This window comes from Capsicum annuum, chromosome 10 (assembly GCF_002878395.1).
Source record: "Capsicum annuum cultivar UCD-10X-F1 chromosome 10, UCD10Xv1.1, whole genome shotgun sequence".
NCBI classification, from domain to species: Eukaryota; Viridiplantae; Streptophyta; class Magnoliopsida; order Solanales; family Solanaceae; genus Capsicum; species Capsicum annuum.
The window spans coordinates 177,733,090-177,750,847 of NC_061120.1; the positions used below are offsets into that span (position 1 = coordinate 177,733,090).

The 17,758-nt window shown below is 33.9% G+C and overlaps 1 protein-coding gene across 1 annotated transcript; it reads right to left on the minus strand.

Annotated features, from left to right (window-relative positions):
- Positions 1-11,308: 11,308 nt before the first annotated feature.
- Positions 11,309-12,237, minus strand: LOC124887839. The gene is made up of 3 exons (XM_047397755.1): positions 12,136-12,237; positions 11,897-12,042; positions 11,309-11,366 (listed from the first exon to the last, which is right to left on the minus strand). The coding sequence occupies exons 1-3, from the start codon at positions 12,235-12,237 to the stop codon at positions 11,309-11,311; spliced, it is 306 nt and encodes a 101-aa protein (XP_047253711.1).
- Between the last annotated feature and the right edge of the window lie 5,521 nt (positions 12,238-17,758).

Genomic DNA, 17,758 nt, shown 5'->3' on the forward strand with positions numbered 1-17,758 from the left:
ATATTTTATATTTTTGATAAACAAGTTCATTATTAATTAGGTAAATATAAATGTAGTGTTATTTTCATTATTTATAACTTATCTTTAAAGAAAATAAATAAATATTTTAAAATTTATCTTTAGTAGGCTTTAAATTTACATGAAGATGTTAAAAAAAAATTACACCACCAGTGAATTTTAGTTAATATCTTTTGTGAAAAAGACTTCATGGCCATTTAACTCATAGTCTCATACAACTTGCACAAAGCATATATTATGGGTCCACCTAATTTCACTTTTTTCTTTTTGTAAAAAAAAATATCCTTTTTTATTCTTCAAACTCGTAACCCATTTTTTTTGTTTACAGAGATGCATAAAATTAAGGAAAAGAGGGTTAAATAATTTACACAGGTTTCAGCCTATTTTAGTCTGGATTAATAGCAACAAATAGGTGGCTTTGGTCCACTTGAGCATAATTACATGTTCTAATAGTTCTAACAAATGTAGTTTCTAGCATTATATGCCCGCAATGCTTGACCGACATACACCGGAGGAACCATCAAAATTTGTGTTTCTTAAAAAATTTCAAATGATGCTCCATGTTTGGCCAGTATATCTGCTACCTTATTTTGTTCCCTGAAATTATGTAACACCATTCGACATCTCTTCCTTCTTTGTCTGTACCTGCATTCATCAATAATGCCATTATAGAGGGGTTCCCTTCTTTCAACATTTTAATGATATCCATGGAATCAACATTTCGGTTGGAAGGTAGTTATTTTGTTAACTGATCCTCAGTTCTTTCTTTAGGGTTATAAGCTCCATTTTGTTGTTAGTAGCATGAAGTAAGCTTTTAGTGAAGCCAACGACCCAATCCCCATTGTGATTCCTGATCACTCCGCAAATTCCACCCTTCTCAGGGTTGTCCAAATAGGACACATTAGTGTTCAGCTTAAAGTGGTCTCTCCTGGAAGGCTTCCATCTGATACTGATAGTGGTCATTGACAGAAGCGAACCCAGGATTTGAAGATAGAGGGTGCACCATTATCTTTATCATAGTCATATCAACTATCAACTACATAATTTGACATACAACACTTTTAAACTTAATAATTGCAAAAAAATTATGAGCAAAGTATAAATTTCAAAATGATCAAATGACATTAATTTAGTACTAATATAACAAAAGTAGACCATCTTTTCATACTAGACATCGACGCATTTTCATATTCTGAAAACGGCAATTCATTCTTGATATGCTTTATGGATGAAAAACCTCTCCCTGCAGTTGCAGTAGCGACTGGTAAAATCAACGTCAACTTCACAAGTGCACAAGACAGTAAGTCTCCACAAAAGAAAACAGAGATATATAATTTACTACTACTTTTCTCTTTTGAAAGAAATGTAACTAGCGAGTATTGTATTGAAATACAAAGCATAGATAGTGAAAATACACTCACATAAGCAAACAAAACAGCCATAAAAATTTAAATTTATACCCTCAACAGTGTATTAATTGAAGAATGAAGATGAATGCTCGGTGTTCTCTCACGTTTTTTTACTTGATTTGGAGGAGAATTTGGGGAAAATGAAATATTTAGGGATTTGGGGAAAATCTTTATGTTTTGTTGTCTTGGTTGGGATTCGGGCATTTGTCAATTACCGTGGGATTTATTAAATCTATATTAAAATTAATTATGGGTGAGTGGGGCCAGATGAGGTGGAAAATTAATGAATACGTATTGCATTTCTGGAGATTGTAAAGGCCAAAAATATGGGTTTCCCTTGCTGGGAATCGAACCCGCAACACAGCAGAGCCGAGGACTTCTCTTCCGCATTCTGAACCAATGAACCCAAGTAAGATTTGATATTAAGGGTGCACAATTTATTATATTACCACTTCATTAAGGTCTTTATACATATATATACAATTTTTTTTTTAAAGTTACCGGTTGCACGTGCACCCTCACAGATCCACGTGGGTCCGTCTCTGGTCATTGGGCTCCTGACAGTTTCATTGGTAGAAATGTGACTGAACTTCACTACATTAGTGTAGGCCTAAGAGAAGGAAGCCATCTGAGTGTTGTGATTAAAGACATTGTGGTTCTTGTTTTTCCATAATGTCCATAGACAGTAAGGTAGAAGTTCAGTACACAACAAAAGGTGGTCAAAGGCTTGATTCCTAGTCTTTTTCCAAGTTGTGCTCAAGTTAGAAGGAAAGAAACTAGAGAAACTAACCTTAGAAGGATTGGTTTCCTTATCAAAGAGCTCTATCCAGAATTGTTGAGTATGAGGGAATTTAAAGAAGAGATGATTGATATTCTCAGTGGATGATTGCAGATTTGGCAATTTGGATTGATAGATAGCCCTATTTTTGAAAAGTTGTAGTTTGAAGGAAGCTTGTCATGCTGGAGAAGTCAGAGAAAGAATTTAATTTTGGTAAGGGTAGCGGGTTTCCATAGCTAGTTAAAGTGAGGCCTATTCCTGTTAGGTTCCTTCCACCCCTTGTTTGCAAGTAATTGGTAGGCAGAGCTATATGAAAACTATCCATTGACTATTAAATTTCATATAGGGGTGTCTTCTAGATCTGGCATTAGGAAAGAGGGAATTGGTGATGTGGTGTTTGAGCTTCTGAGGTATTTTTATGGATAGCTCCTTAAAATTCCAAGAATTATTCTGCCAGACTTCAAACTGCCTCATGCCTTCATCAATGTGAGTAAAAGGACTATGGATGATGTTTTGTAAAGGTTGCTGATGGGGAATCCATTTGTTTGTTCAGAACCTAATATTTTGGCCATTTGTGACACTCCAAGTACAAGCATCATTATAGTTGAGCCATTCTTTATGGAGCCCTTTACAAGTTCTTAAAGTAATAAGAGGGCTTTTCATTTCTTCTTTGTTATATTGTGATATAAGGATTTTGACCCACAAATTTGAAGGATTTATTATGAATCTCTACACTAGACTCAGGATGAGGGAATTATTTTAATATTGGCCTTTTGGATGCCAGGCCTTCTTCTTTTTTATAGAGGGTGAAATTATTTCAGGATATTAGCTGTATTATTCTTTTTTTCATTGGTGGTGCCCCAAATAATTTTTTTAGATTTTATCAATAAGCTTGTGAATTTTTTTAGGGAGGGTAATCTATTGCATAGTATGGTTAGGAATGTTATGAGAGACGTTTTAGCAAGAATAATTCTGCCAGCCATGTTTAGGAATCTGATTTTACATCTACCAAGCTTATAATTCAGTGAATCCAAGAGGCATTGTAAGTCACTATTTTTGGGTTTTTGATGGAATATGGAAAAATCTAGGCGCTTAGAAAAATTTTGTTTGGCTTTGATATTCAGAGATTGAGCCAAAAAGTCCTTATCCTCTTTAGAGTATTTTTGGGAGAAAATGATTTTAGACTTTGAGGCACTTATTTTCTATCCTAAATGATGAGTAAAGCTATTCAGGGTGTTCATGATGGTTTGGCTATTTTTAGCATCATATTTAGCAAAAAAGGTAAGGTTATCAACAAAGAAGAGATGAGATATTTTAGGTCCTTTTTATTGATTGAAACTGGAGTCCAATTGAGGAGGTCAACTTCATGGTCTAGTATTCTAGACAAGAGCTTCATGCACATGATGAAAATATAGGGCGTGATTGGATCACCTTGTCTGATTCCCTCGAAGGCTTGAAGAATTCAGTTCGCCATCTATTGATTAGATTAGAAATGTTGGAAGTGAAGATTCAGGACATAATAAGATTTGCTAGATTGGAAGGAAAGTCAATAAAATGAAGGGTCTGCCTAATGAAGAATCACTTCAGCCTATCAAAGGCCTTATCAAGTTCAATCTTGAGTATCATGTTATCACCTTTTTTCTTTCATGCTTGAGAAGTGAGTAATGTACTCTTAAACAATGATAGCATTATCAACAACTCTTCTATTAGAAAGAAAACTGGACAGGTTTGGACTGATGAGATTATTGTAATACCTCGCAGTTTTTCTAGCTTAAATTCATTCCTAGAATGCTAAAAATAGCTTTCAAAATGAAGAATATTTATTTCATGTGGAATTTTCCAGATTTAGACCTTCCATTGTGTGAGAAATTGAATAAACTTTTCATCGATACTAAATTCGCCCAATTTCGACACTCGATAAGGAAGTTAGAGATTTTTTGGCAAAACAATATGCCACCTGAGCACTTGACGCGTCGCGGAGGTGGGGAAAATGATAATCGTCAAATTTTTGGGGCACTCCGTGATAGCCCCGCATCGCGGAGAAGCCCAGTTTTACAATTGTTAATTTCCAGCAAGCCTACGCGATGTTGGCGCGTCGTGCCAAAGGCCAAAATGACATTTCTTTAGGGCACCGCGATGGTGGCACGTCGCGTTGAAGTTCCAGGTCCCAATTATCAAAATCCAATGGGACAACGCGATAGCTCCACATCGCGGAGATCCCCATTTTTCCAGTCGTCAATTTTCAGTAAGCCACCGCGATAGTGGCGCATCGCATTGGCTTATTAAATTAGAATTTTCGGTTTCCTTTTTCAGTTCCGCTTAGAATTTTAAAGGGGGTATTTTGGTAAATTTCCAAGGCCCCAATTCGTCCAAAATAAGGAATTTATCATATTCCAAGCTCTTTATGCCCAAATTCATCCATTCTCTCTCAAAGCATAACCCTAGAGCTCCAAATCTTCTTCTCCAAGAAATCAAAATCCTCCATAATTTCTCCAAGAAAGCTTAAGATTGAGGATTTCCAAGACAAGATAATTAAGAACTCAATTAGGAATCAATAATTCAAGTTTCTTCATCAAATCATCTATCAAGGTATGTGGGGTTTATGAACAAGGATCTTCTTCCATCCATGTGCCCAAAATCAAGCTTTTATTTAAAATTCATATGATTTTGAATGATTATTCATGAGATTTTAATTAGGGTTCATACCCATTATTGCTCTTTGCAAGATTTTGAGATTTCAAGTATTTTAGAAGTTGAATTGCATGTCTATTTTTAAATTTTCATGCCTATTGCAGTAATTTACAGATTTTGAGATGAACTATCATTATTTTCAATATCAAACATGATTATTATGATGTTTTGACATGAGATTGAAGCATGGGTTATTATCCCAAGATTGAATATTATTATTTCAAAAAAGATGATGCTTTAAGCATCCTATTAGCAGATTATTTACAGATTTTAGTAAAGCTTTGATCTTTCGATCACCAGATAAGTTTTGGTATCCATTTTACAGATTTATTATAGATTATAGAAAGCAAAATAGCTTTATTTACAAATTGATTCAGATAAGTGCATAATGCATAACTGGTTTCATAATAAACCTTTATGCAAGTTTTAAAGTGGATTTCTGTTGAGACTCAGATACACATGCAAGTGCACGTGATCGTATAAATAATATAGTGATTTAGACAATCAGATATCGTTTCCACGAGGACTAAGCAACTAGAAATTTAACCAACTTTTAGTTTTAGACAATGAGTATTAAGTGTTGTAAAGTTTCAAGATGATTTTGAACTTGAGAATAAAAATATAAAGTAATTAATTAGAAATAAAAGTTTATGACTAAAGCAAAGCAAGCAACGGTTGTAAGCAACAATGATAAGAATTTTTGGGGTTGAGGCTTTCCGAATAATCATACAAATCTCTATTTTTATAGCAGTATAATTGGATATCAGCTTGTTGGTTCGCAAGGTTTAAGCCACAATTTTTTGTCTCCCGACCTCAAATCTTCTATCTATTGAATATTTTAGTTACAACTCCCGCAGAGATACAATAATTCTTCTAGATTTATTGAGTATAGGTATATCCCTATCCTAGATGCTAATTCAAACTCCTTATTTTATAAAAGGGTAAGAACCTTGGTCCTTAATTTCCTCGTTCTAATCTATGATTTTGTCCTGATTCACATAGAAATATAAATTTAATCTAATGGCAGCCAAGAATTAAAATAGTAATCTCAAGAAATTAAGAACAACCCAGATGATAATCCAAAAAGAAACTACTATAAAGAATATCAAAGAGTAATCATGTTCTTGACCTCAACCCCAGAACAAGGGTATTTAGCCACTCATGTTTGAATTAAACATAAAAAACAAATAATTAATCATACCCAAAATTAGTCTTTAGGTAAAGAAGTTCAAAAGAAATAATAAGAATCCTAAAATAAAGAATTCTATGCTTTTCCGCCGCTGCAATACTTGCCAAAAGTCCTTGGAATTGTGCTCACGTGTTCCTTTTATACTTGAAATTTTTTTACCAAATCTAAAGCCTTGACGCGATGCATCGATAATCGCGTCAACACAGCCAATGCGTTGCGTCAACTTCGCGTTGATGCACTAGAATTTACCTTTAAAAATTAGACTAAGTCAAGTTCTTTACCACACGATGCGACGCGTTGACATAGCGCTGTGTCACTGGAATTTGCTCCTCAAAATATGACTAAGTGCAAAACTTTTTTCATCAACGCGACGCGTTGACATCGCATCGATGCACTGTAAGTTGTAGATAAATTTTTTTCTAAGGCACAGAACTTATGCATCGACGCAATGCGTTGACATCACGTCGATGCACTAGAAGTTGCTCTTCAAATTTTGGCTAAGGCACACTTATTACCAATCAATTTGACGTGTCGAGATAGCGTCGCATCACTATAATTTTTCTCCATTTTCTCTCTTTCTTTTCGTCAATCCTCAACTCCGTTCTTTTATCCTTACTTTCATGCTTCTACAATGTTTTTGACTTTGATCGACATGGTCTTTTGCCTCTTCATGATATGTATCCAATTTTCTTCTGAATCCATGAGAAATTCATGCTGTATCTCTAATCACATAGGTTAGCCACGAAACACAATTTAGCTCACAATTCAATATAATTAGCATAATTTTCATTCTCAAACCAAGTCCAAATATGGGTAAATAACGGTGTTTGGACATATAAATACGTCTAAGATCACCACCCCACACTTAAAACCTTATTCTTCCTCGAACAACTTCAAGCAACACCATCATCAATCATTCTAATCATAATCTAAGAGTCATTCTAGTATTGGGCATATAAAAACTTTATTTCACACTTTATTGTCCCAATAGTTGCATTCAATTCGTTGGCAACCTTAATAAAAACACGCAATCAAGCAACGCAATAAGTAATCTGAACTTTCATCCGCATGCACCCTCACAACAAAAAAGTTTTCCCCATATCACTCACAATTTAACAATCTTAATAAGTAGGGGAATATCAAAATTTAATCACTCGCTCTCAACAAAGAGTTCATACATTATAGGTGCTGAACCATAGGCTTGCCCTTAGTGTATTACTCTACTAATAGTTGGATGTTGAAATGTAGGATCAAATAGGTCTTTTCATGGTTGTAATGCTGGCTAAGGGACGGGTAGGAACTATTTGAGAAATAGTGTCTAATCTCCCTAAGCACTTTAATACATAACCACCTTCCATCAAAGTCACATTTTGTCAACCCACTTTTCATTTCATTATCTTTACACATCCATTGCTTCTCCCCCAATATTTCTAAGCACATTAATAATACTACGGTAGGAGTATTTTTCTTTTTACATCATAATTTAATTTTCATCTTTTCTTCATACCCCAATTTTTGTTACGCACCCCTATAGTAGCCACCCTCAACCTAAGCAATTTGCCTTAGTTGAGGTGCACATTGGCCTTAACGGACCAGGGCCAAAACAGGTTCATTGTAACACAAGAATCAAGTAACAAAAATTGGAATTTTCATCACATATTTTTTTTTCTAACTCCTAACCGGCACACTTAAATGCACAACGAACGCTTTTCAAGGGCTTCACTTTCACCTTTTTCCTTCTTTATGTTTCCATTCCCTCTTATTCCATCATCTGTATTAAAGCGCTTAGGATCTAAGGATTGAATTAAGGTCTATCAGAGAAATGATTTGGCTATGGATGAGGCAACCAAAGAAATCAGGCTATAGGCTCAACAAGGCTAACTAAGGTTATGCATAAGGGTAGGTAAATAAAGTCTTTACAATTCGGTTAACAAAGAAATTCCTAAATCACTTCCTACACCTAACACCCTTTATTTCACTTTGTAAACACACTGGGCAAGTTCTAGTCATTCCTATACATGTAGAATATAAGAAAATACTCACTCACTTGGTGCATGTTAAGAATCAAGTCGGATCCTTATAGTTTCCGATATTGCACTTTATCAAATTCAACATTAAGCCAATCAAATCAAACTACACTTGTTGGGATTTACCATCTAAAAATATCTCATTTTTTGTTCAACACAATTTTTCGAATCTAAAAAATCTTTGCCCAACACATAGCATTTTTCAAAAGTCGTCATTAGGGTCCTATCATTTACTCAACTTCTAAAGACGCGCTCCCCTTAAGACAGTCGTCATCCATCTATCATAGGGGGAGACACTAAATATGACGTAGAAATTTCTAAAAAGGGCACACATAATACTTGTAATCTGAAAATTACCACAAAGGGTGAAAATAGAATACCGTAAATAAAACAAACACTTTTTAACTTATTTTCCAAAGAGGAAAATACTGTCAACTTACATCCCACAAAACATAAAAACAGAAATAAAAAATTATTCAACCAACACAACCAAAACTAACATTGTTCAGATAGTAAAAATGGAAGAGATGGAGATGAAAATGGAAGAGATAGAGATGAAGATGATCAACGACCAACTACCCCACACTTAAACATAACACTATCCCAGTGCTAGCATTATGCATAAAGCAGGGTGGTATCATAATCCCGGCTCAAAAAAATGATACCATGGCTATCATATCATATCAGCATCAACACCGTCATCACCACCCAAGTCATTACCAGAATTTCCATCATAAGACTGCTCTTCATCCTCGGACTCATCATCAGAATAAGCCATGCGCTCTCCTCATCTGTGGGAATGTCATCATCTACTGGCTCATAAAAAATTAGGCAAGTTAGCAGCAAAGTCTAAGCAAGAGGTCCTAATGGATAGTCCTGCTCCACCGCACGAATCTCCTGTTAGGTGGCTGGATGCCCTCTAGTCCTCAACTGCAACATAGTCAGCCCATATATCCGGGCAGTGATCTCATCAGTATGAGGTTGACGCTCGAGCATAATAAATTCATACCATGAGGAGCTGGTCCCTTGGTGTGAGAAATATCCAATGGCCTATCACCAACAGGTGGTAAATAATCTGCCTCCTCCTAAGGCTTACCTTGTTACTTTAAAAATCTAGTCAGTAGCCCTCCAAACCCCCTAAGAATTGAGCCTTTCTTATTACTAAAAAAATAATGGAACCCACATTCACATCCATATCATCATGCATCAAAGAATAAATAAGACAAAACCTATCACGGGCTACCTTTGTCATATGTTTCCCATGAATAAGACAGGTATAGATGATTCTGGCCCATAAATATGACTCCCTATTCAGATGAGCAAATAAAAGTGATATATGCGTAACTTCCTCTTTATAGCAAATACACTTCCCCGTAATCGAGTGTCGCACAGGAGATGATAGATATACTGATATGGTGGCTCAATGATCATTGTCTTCAGTGGATCCGGATCCGCGAAGGGTGCACCTAACAACTCATTAACAATATTTGCAGTGAAAGTTATCACATGACCATTTACCTCGACCTCAAAATCTTTCGAGTTCTAATTTGCATAGAATTCCTGAACTAAGCTTAAGTTGCTTGCACCCGACTGCTCAAAGAGAAAATTCATATGGTGGGCCTCTATTTTTCTCACCATAGATGGATATTCTTTCATCAATATTCCCCTATTGATAAATTGATCGGCTGAATATTTTGACTCTTTGTTGAGAGTATCACTTTCTTCTTGCTGCTACCACAACCTTAGTTCCAAACCTTCTTTGACCCCTAGGAACATGTGGGGCTCCAGGCACCCGATCAGCTTCCTAACTCCTCTTGTGCCTGGGCTCAGATGGTCTAGCTGCACTCTTTCCCTTGCTTCATTGTTGAGGGTTGCTCGACATTATACTTATAAAAAATAATAGCCCACAAACATATAAAGCGCATACCTTCAAAACTAACCACCATTAAGTGTGAAATTTACCCCACACTTAATTGCTAACACAGGTTTATTCAAAAACATATGTACTAGGGTACTCAGACTTCGCCTTTTTAAGTTCAAGATTACCATATCAGTTATTCAGCATTAAGCATGAAAAGATATTTCAGAGTTTTCATAGTTTACAATCTTCGCTCAATGACTGATGACTTCATAATTTGCACAGAAAAATCTTCAATTATGATTACATGACCTTTCTTTAACAGTTTGACACGTGCACTTTTATTATGTTATACCTAATCTTACTTCAGTACCTTATAACTACCACTAAGGTGTTGTGAAATTAGAATTCACCCTACACTTTAGTTGCTATCATGTAGTGAATCAAACACATCCCAAATTATTAAAATTTAACACATAGTACAAAAAACACTCAATTGTCAATCAATTTAGATCTCAAACCCTCAGAGTAACCAAATCAATTAAATCATGAATCCCATTTCATAATATACTTGCTTCCCACGTGAGAAATATCAAACCAACAACAACAACATGTCATCATCACCTCCTAATGTTGTCACACAATATTGATAAATAATATTCAATGAAAGTTCAAATAAGTTAAACACAACCCTTGGATATGTTACTTTAATTCAATCAAAATTTCAGATCACATAAACTTATAACAATAGTAAAGCACATAGGTTCATAAACTTAACAAAATAAAATCAAAACTTACCTGGTCTTGGTTGAAAAGAAGTATGATGAAGTTGAAGGAATTTTGACAAAAAATGACTACACTCTAATGGGAGCAAATTTAGGGTTTTAGGAAAAAGGAGGCGGTGCAGCTAGGGTTAGGTAAGGAGGAGTGGAATGGGTGAAGTATGATATTTGTAGAGGTGGCCCAAAAATGAAGAATCGACGTGATGCATCAGATATCGCGATGGATAAGCAACACGATGTGTTGAGTTCGCGTCGTTTTACTGGATGTTGTCCCAAAAAATTTATCGAAGTGTTACCTAATGAGCATTGACGCGACGCGTCGAGTAACGCATTGAAGGTCTGACGTGACGTGTCAAGATCACGTCAGTTCACTGGAAATAGCCTTAGAAAATTTTTCCAAGCGTGGAAATAATGCACATCGACGTGACGCATCAAGATAGCATCGGTCCACTGGAATTTGCATCCAAAAACTTTTCTAAGGCTAAATTTCCCATACTTTAGTGCATCTTTTCTTACCCTTTACCTTTTTCTCACCATATATCACCTATTTACTTACTTAAAGGCCCATGTTCATCATCTTCTCATCTTCTCTTTTCCCACCAAGTTCTTCATTTCTGCACATCAATCAAAAACAACAAAATCATGTAAGTAAAAGTGGGTTGCCTCCCACCAAGCACCTTATTTTTGGTCATGGAACGACTCATCTTTTTATATTTTTATTTTTTCTTTCCTACAAAAAATTAAAGTACCTATTACATTACATTACATTTGTGGGTTGCCTCCCGCACAGTGCCTTATTTTACGTCGTGGCACGACTCAGCTCTGTTCTACTCACAAGCAAAGATGATGGACTCCTGTGCTTATCTGGATAATCCACCCAATAATGCTTTACGCTATATATATATATATATATATATATATATATATATATATATGGGAACAACTTAAGCCTTGAATTGAACAACAAAACAAGTTGTCCAGGTTTAAATACTATCTCTTGAATTTGTTTATCATGCCACCTTTTGGTCTTCTCCTTCTATAGTTTGGCATTCTCGTAAGCATGAAGCCTAAACTCATCAAGATCATTCAGTTGCAATAATCGTTTCTCCCCTGCGGCGTTCATCTCAAAATTTAACTTTTTCACAGCCCAATATGCTTGATGTTCAGCTCCACAGGCAGATGGCATGCTTTACCGTAAACCAAACGATATGGAGATGTCCTAATGGGCATCTTGTTAGCTGTTCTGTAGTCCCAAAGTGCATCATCTAACTTCTCAACCCAATCTTTTATCTGCCCATTCACAGTCTTATGTAGTATCTACTTAATCTCTCGATTGGACACTTCAACTTGTCCATTAGTTTGGAGATGGAACACAGTAGAAACCTTGTGCCTGACACCATATTTAGCAAGAAGATTTTTAGCAACCTTGTGCCTGGCACCATATTTAGCAAGAAGATTTTTAAACCAAGTGTTAATAAAGTGCATACTTCCATCACTAATTATTGCTCTTGGTGTACCAAATCTGGAAAATATGTTCTTTTTCATAAATTTTATCACCACTCTTGCATCATTAGTCAGACTAGCCACAACTTCCACCCATTTAGAGATGTAGTCAACCACTACAAGAATGTACAAATTGCCTTTCAAAGGTGGAAATGGGCCCATGAAATCAATCCCCCAAATATCAAAGACTTTGACTTCTAAAATATTGTTAAGCATCATCTCATGACGCCTAGATATAGTGCCTAACCTTTGACATTGATCATAATTTTTCACAAAAGCAATTGCATCTCTAAACAACGTAGGCCAGAAACAACCTGATTGCAGTACTTTTCAAGCAGTCCTCTTACCCCCATGATGTCCACCATAAGGAGATGAGTGATAATCTTGTAGCACCTTTATAAATTTAGCCTCTGGAATACACATGCGAATAACTCCATCTGGACCTTGCTTGAAAAGATATGGTTCGTCCCAAATATAGGCATGAGAATCATGGAGTAATTTCTTCCTTTATTATGTGGTGGCATCAGGAGGGTACACCTCACAAACTATCAAATTCACAATAGCAGCATACTATGGGAACTTAAATACATCTAAAGACAACAACTTTTCATCAGGAAATTCTTCCTTAATGCTAAGAGAGTCATCAATAATATGGTTTTGACTTTCCAGCCGTGACAAGTGGTCAGCAACTTGATTTTCAGCTCTCTTCCGATCTCGAACCTCAAGATCAAATTCTTGTAGTAGCAGAATCCACCTAATCAGTCGAGGTTTTGCATCCTTCTTGTTCACAAGATACTTAATAGCAGCATAGTCAGTATGAACAATGACCTTAGTGCCAACTAAGTAAGATCTAAACTTGTTGAATGCATACACCACTGTCAACATCTCTTTTTCTGTAACCGTATATATATATATATATATATATATATGAATTAATTGACTGTCGAAATTTTATTTGTGTCATGTAAATTGTGACGAAGAGAGTATTCATGTCTTATTGAAAAATTATGTTGAAAACATTATAAATCACATAATTAACAACTAAAAAAATGTAAAAAATATAAAATATTTGATTGACTCTCAAAATCATATTAGTGTCACTTAAATTGGAATAGAAGAAAAAGTATTATGAATCACAATAATTAAAAATTTAAAGTATTTAAATGATTGATTGTCTAAATTATATTTGTGTCACATAAATTGATACCCAAAAATAATAGCACGAACCTGTCGATATCTAGTATAGTATAAATATATATGACATGCATTTGATGTCAAATGCTTTTTTCCAAGTTATAAGCCGTAGTTCCTATAGTTGCATTAGGCACGGACCCGTCGATATTTAATGTAGTATAAATATATATGACATGCATTTGGTGTTTTTTTCCAAGTTATAAGCCGTAGTTCCTATAGTCGCATTAGGCACGGACCCGTCGATATTTAATGTAGTATAAACATATATGACATGCATTTGGTGTTTTTTTTTTCAAGTTATAGGCCGTAGTTCCTATAGTTTTTATAGGGAAATTAGGGAAAAAGGTATAAGCATTTCCCAACTAATGTCCAATTTCCAATTACTCATCTTTTTCCACGAAAGGGATCTACTAACAAGTAACAACGCCGGCCCGGAAACCTCCCCCTCCACACACACAAAATCAATTTTTTTTTTTTTTTTTAACAAGTGCATGCATGCATGATCCGTGTGGAGGCCTTTTTGCTGATATTTATGTACTATATTGATAACTTGATCGAATTTTAGTGACATCTGTGCGGTTGAATATAGCACGAGTACGTAGATATTTAAATAACTTTAGTTGCTTGTCTGTCATATTTAATTTCCTTATAAGTTATAATGCAAGTTTATCCCTACGCAGAATTGCCACGTTGGAATCCCCTTTTCATGCCATGGCCACTTGATATTGTACCTTTTTCGAATAATTTACATATTGGAATACGGTCAAAAATATTCTTGACGTATTAAATATGACTCAAAATTGTTCCTTTTTAGTCTAGCGAATCAAATTATCCTTCTTCTACCTATTGGTCAAAAAATATCCTTAGCGAATTAAATGACTCAAAACGTTCTCATTTCACATGTTGGATCAATTTTAGGTTTTGAAATGTTCATCCATTAACGACACATTAGATGAATTCAATAGATGGAAGGACTATATTTTTTAGCCATTTCTAATAAATTGTGGGCATTTTTTAAATCCTAATAAAGGGAAGAAGAGGCAAATTTTATTCAATAAACGAGAGAAAAGCATTTTCGAATCATTTTTAATACGTTAGGATATTTTTGATTTTTTTATTTAAATATAAAAAGAAACTACTGAATCTACTATTGTTTGGAGATGCATGAAGTGGAAAATTAACCAAAAGTTGTAAAGGCAGTCAACAACTGTATACGACATGATATACATAATTATTTAATCAAAGTTATTCTGAAATAAGTTATAAACTAATAAGTAAATAATCAAAATCCAAGCATTTACAAAAATCGTGCTACCGGGCGATTTTTTTTTATTTATGATATTCACTATTTTTAAGTTGGAGATCATGGTGAAATTTGAAAGTGATGCTTTCACGGTTACCCTATTTTTTTTTTTTTTGGAAATTTTTTACAAAATCACATCTTAAGATATTTAAATTATTAAAAATTTCTTCACTTAATAAAAATTATAAATATCCCTTATTTACCTTCACTCTCTTTAAATCTTCAGATACATAACTTTTAACTTAAAATTTAGAATATATTTATTGCCCCCTAAAAATTTGTCTGAATATCTTCTCCTTACCAATTTAATATCATTAATTAAAAAAAAAAAAAAGTCAATGGAGTATATGTATCTCTATTTAGGTATACCTTTCCTTCAATTTTGTCAGGTAAAATAGAAAGAGATTGACAATTTGATTCCTCAAAATATGGAATACGTACTAAGGGTTCGATTTGCAGCTTTCTTCGCTGGAGCAGCGGTGGCATCTGCCCACCATTCCATGTCTCAACAGGTTCCTTTTTACATTGTCCTCCTCTTTAATTAAGTTTGTAATTTAATTAGCTTGAATCCAATTGACTTATACCGTCATTGATTGTAATAATTGAATCCAATTGACGAAAAGGTGTTGTTTTGAAAAGAAAAATTATTGAAGTCACAATGAGAGACATCTTATCGAATGTTTAATAATTTTTGTATTTGAGCATTGTGATTTGAGATATATTTTTTTATTAGCCCTTATATAATTTAGCTTAATTCTATATGCATGTTTCAGGTACATATTCTTATATTTGTACGTCTGATACATTTTTTTTGATATGTATCTCTTTCATCTACATGTATAGTTAGAAGGTTTATGTATGCATCTCTTTTGAAATATGTATCTCTGCACCTGATACACTTTTTGTATTATGTATCTCTTATATCTTTGTATTTCAAATCTCATTTTTTATAATGATACATCATGTCTTACAATGATACGTTTTAACTAATATTTCTATCTCTTTTTTCAGTTTTTGAAATTCAATGCAAGAAGTTGAAAAAGAAAATAACATCAAGAAATAAAGAGAAAAGCTAAAGAAGTATGAATCTGAGAGTTGAATATAGAGAAGAATATTTTTTTAAAATTGCATTATTAACTAAATGCCATTTTTTGAGATATTTAGATGTTAATTAGAATATCATCAGAGTAAATTACTCTTTAAATGAGTTAATTATCATTACTTTTCATAATTACAATAAATTACTTGTTTCTTAGATGTAACATCAATCATGCATCTCTTTTAATAGAATTCTTGATCAAACTAAGCCATTTTTTAAATCAATTCAACAAAGTAATATGTTTTTTTGAAACTTTGTAAAACTAGTATAAACATTGTTGCGAGTAACATATTATGTTTTAAAAAAGTTAACGGACCAAAAAGAGTTGTGGATGACGTTAGAGTAGGAATAGTTACTGTTAGTAACGTTTTTGACATAAAACGTTACAATGAGTAATGAGACTTTGCAACTCTGCCACATCAGAATCTTTGTACAAATTTGAAATTAAATTCGTTATTATGAATTACAATTTGCTTTAAAATGTTACTCCGAATAACGATACTATCAAATCAACTAAAAAATCTGTCACTTCAGAATTTTTGAGACAAATTTGACATTAAAATCGTTATCAATAGTCACTTTTTAAGATAAAAACGTTATTATGAGTAACGATTCTGCTTATAAATAACTTAGAATGTATAATAATTTTTGGGTCATGAGGAATTGGTTTGGAATATATACAAGTATTGCAACATTTTTTTGTCATTGGTTTGAAAGTCACTAGTACATTCCTAGCAGGAATTCAAAGGTTCTTTTTTGTTTTGATTTTTTATTTAGTGTCTACCTACTTTGGGCTCGACTAATTTGAAGAAAGTCTCACTTTTGGGGATAAGACGCTCCCTACCCAAGAAATAAAAAACTTAAAAATAAATGATGAATTCAACAAAGATTTCAGTAGGAAAAAATAGAATACCATTCAAGTGCCTCAATTAGTAAATTTACACAAGTGAAACTTCAGAGACAAAATAAAATACTAGTTCAGTGACTTCACAAATAAGGAGTATAAACATCGAGCTACGTCACAACAATCAGGAAAAAGAAATAATGAATTTACCAAACATGAAACTCATGAATTCATGCAGAAAACACACAAACGAAAAACATTGAATTGATTGATTTTGAATCCGATCGTTACTAACTCCCTTTTGGATGGACTATATAATAGGTTTGAATTCCTACTAGGAATGTACTAGTGACTTCCAAATCAATGACAAAAAGTGTTGCAATACTCATCCTCCCCAGGGAAAATAAGGTTTTCATGAGGCTGATCTTGAGCTGTCATCCAAGCGCGAATACCTTCATTTAAGAGAATATTTTTGGTGTAGAAAGTACATTCCAAACCAATTCCTTATGACCGAAAAATTATTATACATTCTAAGTTGCTTATAAGCAGAATCGTTACTCATAGTAATATTTTTATCTTAAAAAGTGACTACTGATAACGACTTTAATGTCAAATTTCATTCAAAAATTCTGACGTGATAGAGTTTTGAGTTGATTTGATAGTATTGTTACTCGAAGTAACGTTTTCAAGCTAAAACGTAATTCATAATAATGGATTAACGTCAAATTTGTATAAAGATTTTGATGTGACAGAGTTGCAGAGTCATGTTTACTCATAGTAGCATTTTATGTCAAAAATGTTACTGGTACGATTCTTACTCTAGCGTCATCCACAACTCTCTTTGGTCCCTTAACTTTTTTAAAACATAATACGTTACTGGTAACAACGTTTATACTAGTTTTGTAAAGTTTCAAAAAAATTATTACTTTAGCGAATTGATTTAAAAATGGTTTATTTTGATCAAGAACTCCTTCAAATATTATGCATCTGAAAAACTAAAAATCAGAATTTTATAAAATTTTGAAAAAAATTAAAATAAGATATAATTATGAGTAAATTAATC